The sequence below is a fragment of the Miniopterus natalensis genome, chromosome 2 (genome assembly GCF_054644295.1).
Source record: "Miniopterus natalensis isolate mMinNat1 chromosome 2, mMinNat1.hap1, whole genome shotgun sequence".
Classification (NCBI taxonomy): domain Eukaryota; kingdom Metazoa; phylum Chordata; class Mammalia; order Chiroptera; family Miniopteridae; genus Miniopterus; species Miniopterus natalensis.
Genome location: NC_142082.1, coordinates 149,854,530 through 149,865,868, shown reverse-complemented (window position 1 = coordinate 149,865,868; position 11,339 = coordinate 149,854,530). Strand labels below are relative to the sequence as shown.

The window sequence follows — 11,339 nt, the reverse complement described above, 5'->3', positions numbered from 1 at the left end:
GACAAATTGAATGAGGACTTTTCTGACCACCGATTCAGACATGTACCACACTATTCAGTTGTCCAGGTGAGTGGACACTTTATGCATAATTTATGGGATTTTTCAAGGGTCATTTTGACTGTAGTATTTTTACCTTACCTGCTGACATCAGAATCCTTGGTTAAGTTGCAGCTGCACTGTAAGCCTTTGTGTTACAGTAGATCTAGTGTCTTCAGAGGATCTGCTTGGGCTATTTCTGTAGCTGGGCTCAGGATGGCACACCCTAACTATGGAGGTAAGTCTAGTAGCTACCCAGATCAAACACTAATACAATGCTTACTAATAAAAGCTACGGTTTGGGTGGAACGGTAGGTAGTAGAGAGCAACAGAGTTCCAAAAGGACTGCCAGCTGCTCATCCACTAGGTATTTTGTTCTTATTTACAAAGCAACAACCAAAAATAACTTTTGTCAACCCGACATAATGGTTCATGTGAACATCTGGTTGTGACATGACCAGAAATATTTCAAAGGTTCCTAAGCACTTCATTTAAAAGTTTTATATTTACTATTAGAATAATTCCTTGGAATAATTTTTTAGGTATTATAAGTTATTTTTTAAAGATGACTTTACCCACGATCAAAATAGGAAAAATACTAAAATGAGTAGAATTGCATAAATATAGAGAGGTAAGTAATCTTTAGATGTTTTTACTGTGTAACCTAAAATCTAAGAGCCTAAAATCTAAGGAAGAGAATTAGAGAAAATACAAAAGTGCAAGGAAGGTAAATGAGTAATGAATTGTCTTAACTTTTATTTGATTATTTTCATTTACAGTTCTGGCACTGACACATTTTTTAAAAAAAGATTTTAATTTTATGTAAAGATTGAACTTCAATAAAATAACTTAAAAAACATTTACATATACATCACTAAATCTCATAAAATATACAATACTTTTGATACAGCTATAGGCTAGAATGACTTTGAAGGAAATGATACATATTCATAATTTTTCAGAGATATCCCATATGTCACATGTAGGAATAAATATATATATTGTATTTGCCAAGACATGTGAATATTAAACACTCTATAACATGCACTCAGAAATTAAAATACACACTTTGAAAACATATTTTAAAAGCATAAAATTGTTTTGATTTAGTCTAGATACACAGTAGAGCTTCTAAATAGAAATTTGAACATTATAAATAAAAGATATAACATTAAGTGAGATAGAGTCCAAAAGCTGCTAGGAACCAGTTTGGACATGTAGAATATAAATTTCTACTTTGGCTAGAGTTAAGTCTCATCTTTTTTTAACCTCAAAATGAAATGGAATGTTATTTAAAATCTGCTAACATTTTAAAACTTTACAAAATACTGGTTTTTATCTTTTAAGTACATGGATGTTGCAATTTTTTTCATTTATATTGATATGACAAATCAAACACATGAACTTAACTGTCTAAAACAAAAATCTGTATATTACTACTAAACAAAGGTAGGTATTTACCATTCCACAGACCAAATCACTCAAGTGCAACAGACTATTTTATACGTACAAAGTAAAGATTTATAGGAATTATATTGTTTTATACTCACAAGCAAATTAGGATAAAATTCTTTCATGTACTTCTGAACATCATTAACACTCATAAAATATCTCTCTGATGATAACTGGCACACAAAAATTTCCCTTCTCTAAGACAATATATAAGCGAGTTGGTAGCAGTTAGCTGTTTGGTATTTTTAAATGATTGCTATTCCTAGGAAATAGCAACAATATTGCCCACCCAGAACTGAATGTACTGACCATTGATTCACTGCTGCAACCTGAATCACTTCATTCATGAGCTTAACATTTCTGTACATAAGACTAAGAAAATTAATAGAAAGTGACAGAAAACAGGACACTAAAATTAATCCACAGAACAATTCTGAGTCTTTTTAGAGGCAGCATTTACACATGAGCTGTAAATTTTATCCACAATTTAATACACTTTGCTCTAAAGCACATATGAATTCTCTGCTCCTTGCCTGGTATATCGTTCCTGTATTTGTTGTTAGTGAAAAGGTCTGAATTTGGTCATTGAAAACTTGTCACAACTGCCAGTTATTGGGCGCTTAGTATAATTTGAGATTTTGTAAGTAGGAAAATGGTTAAAAAAAATCTGATTATAACAAAGTATCTTACTAATTTTATTGTTTTCAATTAGTGCCAGTGAAAATCAAAACAATCCTTCTCTTCCCCCCACTGTATTACAGTATTTATAAACAATATTAGCGCCATTAGATTGTGAGATTCTCTTAGATAACATATAGATAGTATTTTCTAGAATATTTTTCCCCAGGATCTATGGATTATTATTATGCATTTCAGTTTTACTTTCTGAGGAAAAAAGAAGAAGGGTAAGTTGTCAATTTATGTTTTTCTTGTTCATTGATTGTGAATTAGAATAAACAATTTCTAAATTTTTTGCTTTAATGGATTTCCCATTTTAGAGTAACCTAAAAACATATTTAGATTCACATACTTAAATCTTGTTTAGTGGTAAAATAAAGTTATGAGAAAGCACTTGATAGCATTACTCTCAAAGCATTTTCCTCAGTGAACTAACTACTGCATATGATTGGGAACAAAATTTCAAACCTTTTAAATTAGTTTTAATTTAGATCTTTTACAAATACATTAAAAATCGTGTGTTGGGTAATTATTGACTAAGATGTAACAATCAAAATTATTAGGAATGTTTATATTGAAGAAAAATAATGCCAAATCCTTAAAACCTATTTTACACCAACTTTAGACTTAAGTGTTCAGATGCAGATGAAAGTTACATTCTGAAGTCTAGTGCAGATCTCATCAGCCATCCAGCTAATAAGCCTTAATAGGGGTTACAACTTTCTTCACTGTTTCCCTAAAACTTAATATATGTCTATTGAATTTGCAGCATGTTTAGAAGCAAACCTATCATTTCAGTTAAAAGCATGATGCTTAATGCGTTTTGATATGGTAGGTTAAATCATACCATATATAAATTGTCCTACAAAATATATATTTGATGATATTTCAAATAGAATGTTTTCAAGTTGATAGTGGTAGCTAAAGATGCTGAGAACTTAAAAGGTGCATAAATATAAAAAAACTTTGAAAATTCAAACATTAAATTTTCATATACTATAAATATTCACCGAATCTAAAAATAATACCCTAATTGTATAAGGTTCCTTTTCAAGTAGTTATTTGTTTTTTAAAAAATTATAAATAATTCTTATACTGTGCCTCTCTGTTCTGTACTTCAAAGATATGGAATATTTATCTCTATATAAATAACAAAGAGTCCTTTAAAGAAGGGGTTGAGGAGAACTGTGGCTAATTTTCCCTGCTATTATGTGCATTTATGGATATCAAGTTGAAAACACCATTTGAATATGTCAGGGAGAACTGGCCATGTTCTGCTTTACAAAATAATAAGAGTCGAGTTGTTCCTTTAATAAAGTTACTGTGCATTCAGCCCAGCTGAGTTAAGGCTACATATATAATAAAGAGAAGAACTGAGGCAATTATTTGGATAAATCAGAAAAATTCTTAAAGTGAGTACTTCATTTGTCTAAATGCTTTTTCTCCCCGTCATATTTTGATTTTAAGACCCAACAGATCCTTCCTTTTCTACTTCACTTACCTGTGTGAAATATTACACAGGTAAGAAATTCATTATGGGATAAAAAGTATCAATAGAATAATTTTCTCTATGAAATCACATTTACTTTTATGGGGCAAATTAGTATCAAATTAGAAATCAATTGTCAAAGCACCTAATTCAAGAAAAAAAACACTCAATATATGCTGTGATCAAAGGGAGAAAATGTTTTACCAGAAAAGCGACCGCTAAAAGCACATATCAGACCCCTGCTGACTTAGACAGTGGAACCTCTTTGGCTACATTCTCGGCTTTGACACTTGTGATCGGAACAAGCCAGTCTTGAAGAGAAAATATCTTGGAGATTGGCAGCTAGACTGAATTTAGAGATAGCCACCTTTTCACTCCCAGGATACCTTATCAGATGTTTAGAGCCATGTTAAAATGCATCACACTTATGCATTCCCAACTGGCCACCGAAGAGTCATTCATAATTTCACCGGAACTAGCAAGTAATTTTGTATATACTATATAGTTCCTAATGTAAGAGCAAAAAATAAGAGTTCACTGATAAAGGAACATAAAGCCCAGTTAACACTTTGAGAAGACATTGTAAAAATGCAAAGTCAACATTTCTTAAAGACATGTGCTATGTGAGAACCATTAATCTGTCCCAATAGAAAAACCCCAATTTTTAGATAAGGAAAAAAATTCAAGCCACGCATGAGTAAAAGGAAACAGCCACAGACAAATCTATGTGTGGTTTTGGGGGGCGGAGAAGGCAGTGGGGAGTAAATTGTCAGAGAAAAGGAGAAAAGGTGTGCAAACTAAAAACTAGTTTATGCTCTTACATTTAAAAAAAGGAAAGTAAAAGTGACAATTCCCTTAGGAAGATTAATAAAAAGTTAAAATAAGTCCCACTAATTAACAACAGGATTATTTGTCACTGATTTTCTTCCTTTTCTGTTTCAGAAATTATTTGAATAAAAGAAGCGGAAAATAGTCTGCTAGCAGCTATTTATATAACACAAATGAAGGCACAAATAAGACTCGAGAGTTGATGAACAAAGGCATGGTGAGTGTCAGGTGATTTTGGCATGTACAAAAACTGACCCTGAAATGCAGCTGAAGGTCTAGTGCTATTTATATTTATAGTTCCATACCTAAGTGACTAACTCAATGAGGGACCCATAAAAATCTTCTTTCTTACGTTTCTAGCAATAAAATATACTTATCAAAACTTGCTAGCTTATCTGTGCAAATGTACACTTATCACCAATGCAAAAAATATGTATGAAAATATACCCTAAAAGACCTGCTTTTCATAATGTTCCAAAGATCCTGTGCAGAGTCAGTTTCTGAAGAACTCTCAAGATCTCAGTTTGAAGAGAGAAACCAAAATGTAGAAGCCAAAGGAGATAAAGACAGCTGTGCCCTTGTAGGAGGCACTGTTGATGAAAGCTTAATGGAATTTACTTTCTAATAGCTGATCACAGATTAGATACTTGTCCTTAGAAGAATTTAGAGCCAATAGGCCATGTTTTGATAAACATCCTTGGACCATATCCTAGGATCCTCCTTTATATCACACGTACATGATTCAGCTAGATTAGCACTGATTTAATTGCTAATAATTATATATGGTCTTAGGAAAAAAGGATACCACTGAAGTCACTGGATACAATATTCATTTTAGACTATCTCAGGAAGGAATTACACATATTTGCTCAATGATTATTTTAAAATACCTAATTTTTTAAATATATATCTGCTTATGCAAAAAAAATGTCAACATGATTGTATCTTCCTTCTAATCAAAGATTATGAAGTCATTTAAAACTAGACTGGAAAGACCCAGATTAGAAGCAGGGCAGTAAGGTCACCAATTGCTGCTCTTTTCTCCCAAGGTTGTTTAAATAACTACGTACACAAGCAGTTGAAAATTACTCCACATCAGAAGCATCGTTGTCAGAAAGATGATAGTTACTTCCCTTTACCCGAATATATTCAATGTATCTCCCGTCATCAGAATCAGAAGCGCCACACGTACAGAGCCTGTTGTCAAAGAGTGATTCAATTTCCTCTAATTTCTTCCCTTTAGTCTCAGGAAGACAGCCATAGATGAAAAGGAGTCCCACAGCAGCGAATCCAGCATAGAGGAAGAAGGCTCCTGCGATGGAAAATAATGTACAGTAAGTCCTCACTTAATGTCATCAGTAGGTTCTTGGAACTAAGGCAAAATGACATGGGGTTGATTCCTGAACAGTTTGGGGCTAGGAGCCCCCTACTCTCTGTGTAGTTGAAAATCCACATATAACTTTTGCCTCCCCAATAACTTCACTAATAACCTAGTGTGACCAGTTTTACTGTTAACAACACAGTCAACACATATCTGGTATGTTGTAAGAATATAGTATTAATACCTACAATAAGCTGGAGAAAAGAAGATATTAAGAAAATTATAAGGAGGCAATACATTTACAGTACTGTATGTATTTATTGAAAAAAAATCCATGTATAAGTAGAACTGAGCAGTTCACATTGTGTTGTTTAAGGGTTAACTGTGTAAAGAAACCAATTTTACCACAGGCTAATTGATATAAATAAGAGTTAAGTTCCTGTAGCATCCCATCAGTGTTGTAACAAACCAATGCTGAATGTAACTAAGTTATTCAAAGCGCTGCTGTGTTGTGTGTGTTTGCCTGCACACACTCTCCTAGGTTGGAAAATACTTGATTTGGACTTTTCTGGTCAATTGTGCATAAATAACTGTGGTCTGAAATAGAACCAAAAAACTACTGCCAGCCTGGTCACTCTAATTGTTCCAACCCTGTGAATATAATGCTATTTATTGTTCTAAAGTCATGTAATGCCAAACTCAAGAACGATAGACCAGGCTTATATGTAACTTCTACTTTTATGTCTTCCCTCATGTCCCTGGCTAGAGATAACTGCTTCTCTATGTGCTTTCACCGTACTGTGCTGAGGCCCCTTATCATAATAACCAAGAAGTATTATAATTACGTGCATGTATTTTGTCTGTTTTTTCTGCCAGACTGTATACTCTGAGGGAGAAATTTCATTCTCATTTATCTTGTATGTATTTCCACAGTGACACAAAATAATGACACTGCTGATTTCATGACTTAATGGAATACATGGCAATGCTGTCCTTCCAGCCTCTCATGGCTCAAATCTGGAAATTGACCTTGACTTTTTTCTTACTTTCCCCTCCAATAGCCAATCTGTTAGGATCTACTTTCAAATACAATCTGAGAGATGACACTTACCATTGCACTGATACCATCCTCCCTCATCTGCACTGTTGCAATAGTCTCCTAATTGGTCTCCTTGTGCCTTCTCTCTCTCTCTTTTTTAATCCTTACCCGAGGATATTTTTTCCATTGGTTTTCAGAGAAGGAGAGCCACATCGTGATTGGCTGCCTCTGCATGTACCGTGACCAGTGCCGGGGATGGAGCCTGCAACTGAGGTTAGTGCCCTTGGCTGGAATCGAACCCAGAACCCTTCAGTCCACCAACCGACGCTCTAACCACTGAGCAAAACCAGCTAGGGTTTTGTGCCTTCTCTTAGTCCACTCTGGGTCCATAGCACTTATCACCATCTGACACACTATAAAGCTTACTTTTTTATTAAAAATTTTTTTCTAGTGTAATTAAATTTTAAAAAATATTCTAGTTGACATACAATATTGTATTAGTTTCAGATGTACAACATAGTGATTAGACATTTGTACAAGTTATGAAGTGATTACCCTGATAAATCTAGTACCCTACTGACTCCATACAGTTATATTATTGACTGTATTCCCTATGCTCTACTTTATATCCCATGACTATTTTTATAACTACCAATTTGTACTTCTTAATCCCTTCACCATTTTTATTCATCTGCCCAGCCCCCTCCTATCTGGCAACTGTCATTTGTTCTCTGAATCTATGAGTCTGTGTCTGTTTTGTTCATTTATTTTGTTTCTTAGATTCCACATAGAATTGAAATCATATGGCATTCGTCTTCTCCATATGATTTATTTTAATTACATGTTACCTTCTAGATCCACCCACGATGTTGCCAATGGCAAGATTTCATTATTTTTTATGGCTAATATTTTATTGTATGTATGTACCACTTGTTCATTATCCATTCATCTATTGATGAGCACTTAGGTTGCTTCCATTTCTTGGCTACTGTAAATAATGCTGCAATGAAGTGGAATTGTTGGGCCACAAGGTAGTTCTGTCTTTTTAAGTAACCTCTGTACTGCTTTTCATAGTGGCTGCACTAATTCACAATCCCACCAACACTGTGTGATGGTTCCTTTTTCTCTTCATGCTCCCCAACACTTGTTGTTTGTTGATTTTTTGATGATAGTCATTCTGACAGGTGTGAGGTGATATCTCATTATAGTTTTAATCTGAAATCCCTGATGATTCGTGATGTTGAGCATCTTTTCATATGTCTACTGGCCATCTGTATGTCCTCTGCCATTTTTTAATGGGATTCTTATTTTGGTATGAGTTCCTTATATATTTTGGATTTTAATTCCATATAGGACGTATCATTGGCAGATAATATTCTCCCACTCAGTAGGTTGCTTGTTCATTTTGTTGATGGTTCCTTCACTGTGCAAAAACTTTATAGTTTGATGTAGTCCCATTTGTTTATGTTTACTTTTATCTTGCCCGAGGAGACATATCCAGAAAAATATTGGTAAGAGCAATGCCAGAGAGTTTAGTGCTTATGTTTTAAGAGTTTTATAGTTTTGGTTCATACATTTTCTTGCATATATCTGTCCAGTTTTCCCAATGCCATTTATTGAAGATTGTCTTTATCACATTTTGTCATACTTTGTCATAGATTAATTGACCACATAGGCATGGTGTTTTCCCCCCTAGGTTCTCTAGAGTGTTCCACTGATCTGTGTGTGTTTTTAAGCTTGTGCCATGCTGTTTGATTCCTGTCGCCCTGCAGTATAGTTTGAATATCAGGTGGCACGCCAGCTCCAGCTTTGCTTTTCTTTTTCAACATTGCTTTGGCTATTTACAGGCTTTTGTGGTCCATATAAATTTTAGGATTATTTAAAAAGTGCCATTGGTATTTGGATCGGGCTTGCACTGAGCTTGTAGAGGTGGTACGAGCATTTGAATGATGTTAATTCCTCCTGTCCATGAGCACAGTAGTCTTTCATTTTTCGTGTGTCCTCTTCCAGTTTCTCTCTTCAGTGACTTAGAGTTTTCAGAGTATAGGTCTGACCTCCTGGTAAAATTTATTCCTAGGCATTTTATTTTTGATGCAACTGTAAATGGATTGTTTTCTTAATTTTCCTTGATTGTTTGTTATTAGTGTATAGGAAAACTATAAGATACTGAAGGAAGAAATTGAAGAGGACACAAATAAATGGAAGGCTATACTGTGCTCATGGGCTAGAGGATTGACATTGCTTTGAGTCATATGGTGATTTTAACAGTCTACAGATTCAATGCTATTTCTGTCAAAATGCCAATGACATTCTTCTCAGAGCTAGAAGAAATAATCCTAAAATTGACATGGAACCAAAGAAGACCATGAATAACAAAGCAATCTTGAGAAAGAAGAACAAAGCTGCAGGTACCATGCTCCCTGATTTCAAACTACACTGTACGGCTCTATTCAAAGCTCTAATAATAAAAACAGACAGTACCAGCATAAAAACAGATGCCTAGATCAGTGGAACAGAATAGAGCCCAGAAGTAACCCTCACTTATACAGTGAACTAAAATATTTACGACAAATGAGGTAAGCATGTTACTACAGTAATTACAGTCTCTTCCACAAATAGTGTTGGGAAAACTGGACAGGTTCATGTAAAAAAATTAATCTGGACCATTCTTTTACCCCATGTACAAAAATAAACTCAAAATGGGTTAAAATCTTAAACTTAAGGCCTGAAACCATAAAACTCCTAGAAGAAAACACAGGTAGTAACTATTTGACATCAGTCTGAGTAACATTTTGGATATGTCTCCTCAAGTAAGGGAAACAAAAGCAAAAATAAACAAATGGAACTACATCAAACTAAAAAGTTTCTGCACAGTGAAGGAAACCATCAGCAAAACAAAAAGACCTGCATGGGGGAATAGATTCACAAATAGTATATTCAAAAAAATAAGAAGCTCATGCAACTCAGTAACAAAGAAAAAACAATCTGATCAATAAATAGAGGCCATGAAAAGACATTTCTTCAAAGAAGGCATACAGATGGCTAACAGACATATGAAAAGATGCTCATCATCACTAATCATCAGGGAAATGCAGATCAAAACCACAGTGAAATACCACTTCATACCAGTCAGAATGGCTATTGGGAAGTAAACAAGCAACGTACAGCAGGGTGTGGAGAAAGGGGAACCCGTGTGCGCTGTTTGTAGGAGTGCAAATTGGTGTAGCTACTATAGAGATGCCTGAAAAAAACCCTAAAAATTAGATATAACCATATGACTTAGCAGTTCCACTTCTGAGTATTTATCTGAAGAAATCCAAAACACTAATTTGAAAAGATATATGCACCCCATGTTTACTGCAGCATTATTTTGCAAAAGCCATATGAAAGCAACTTAGGTGTCCATCTATATAGGTGAGTGGACAAAGAAGATGTGTGTATGTGTATATACACACACACACACACACACACACACACACTAGAATATTACACAGCAATAAAAATGGTATCTTGTGATTTTCAACAACATGGATGGATCTAGGGGGTATTATGCTAAGTAGAGAAATACAAATACCATATGGTTTCACTTACATGTGGAATCCAAAAAACCAAGCAAACGGACAAACAAAACAAACACAGACTATAAAAACAGAGACCAAAGGGATGGTTACCAGAAGGGGGTGGGGATATGGGTGAAGGGAAATACAGTCAATATTTTAAGGTTGCACAGTGACACGTTTACTATAAGGTATAAAAATGTTGAATCACTATATTGTACACCTGAAACTAATATAACTAATATAATATTAAATAGAAACTATAGTTAAATTTAAAAAAAAAAGAAATTATGTTACATGCCTATTAGAATTCTGGATGGTAGTTGCTCAAAAAAGTAGTAAGAGAGCATTATTAAATTCTACTAAATCACAAGGGGAAAAGAGTTGCTATTTGAGATAGAACAGAATAAGATTAGTAAGACGAATAAATTAGAAATATTTTCATCAAAAAGGTGATACTGGCCAGCTAGCTCTTGGGAAAGGCGGGAATTTTGAGGGAAAAAATGAAAGGAGATGAAATCTTGTGTTCTAATTACAGATAATCAAAATTGTGGAGGTAAGAATAGAAATGGAAGCTTTAGTGGAGAGAGACAAAGAAAGGATGGTAATCCTGATGATGGTAATATAGGAATATAAGTGTATATGCTAAAGTATTTTAGACTAAACCAGGCTGCTGAATTCCTATAACAGAGCAAACCTAGTTCGGCTTTATAAAATGTAATATTGAGGAAATATTCATCATCTCTTACAATTTAGGTGTAATGGCATGATTAGAAGTAACTAATTAAATGTGTCAGTGCTAAAACATTTGATGGATTGGGAAGGTTCTTGAAGGCCATATACCTTCTTGCTTGTCACCCAGATTCCTGAAGCCAAATAATATCAAGGAAGTTCTATCTAAATACAAGATCCTAGTATAAAATCTGAGGACTCTAAAGC

The 11,339-nt window shown here is 34.3% G+C and overlaps 1 protein-coding gene across 1 annotated transcript in view; it reads right to left on the bottom strand.

The window, feature by feature from the left end:
• Positions 1 to 764: 764 nt before the first annotated feature.
• The window catches only part of SLC2A13 (solute carrier family 2 member 13), a 269,611-nt gene continuing 259,036 nt past the window's right edge, over positions 765 to 11,339 (bottom strand). The window contains exon 10 of the mRNA XM_087814727.1: positions 765 to 5,795. Within this exon, the coding sequence (XP_087670853.1) occupies positions 5,569 to 5,795 (227 nt within the window). The 3' untranslated portion in view covers positions 765 to 5,568. The remainder of the gene's footprint in view (positions 5,796 to 11,339) is intronic.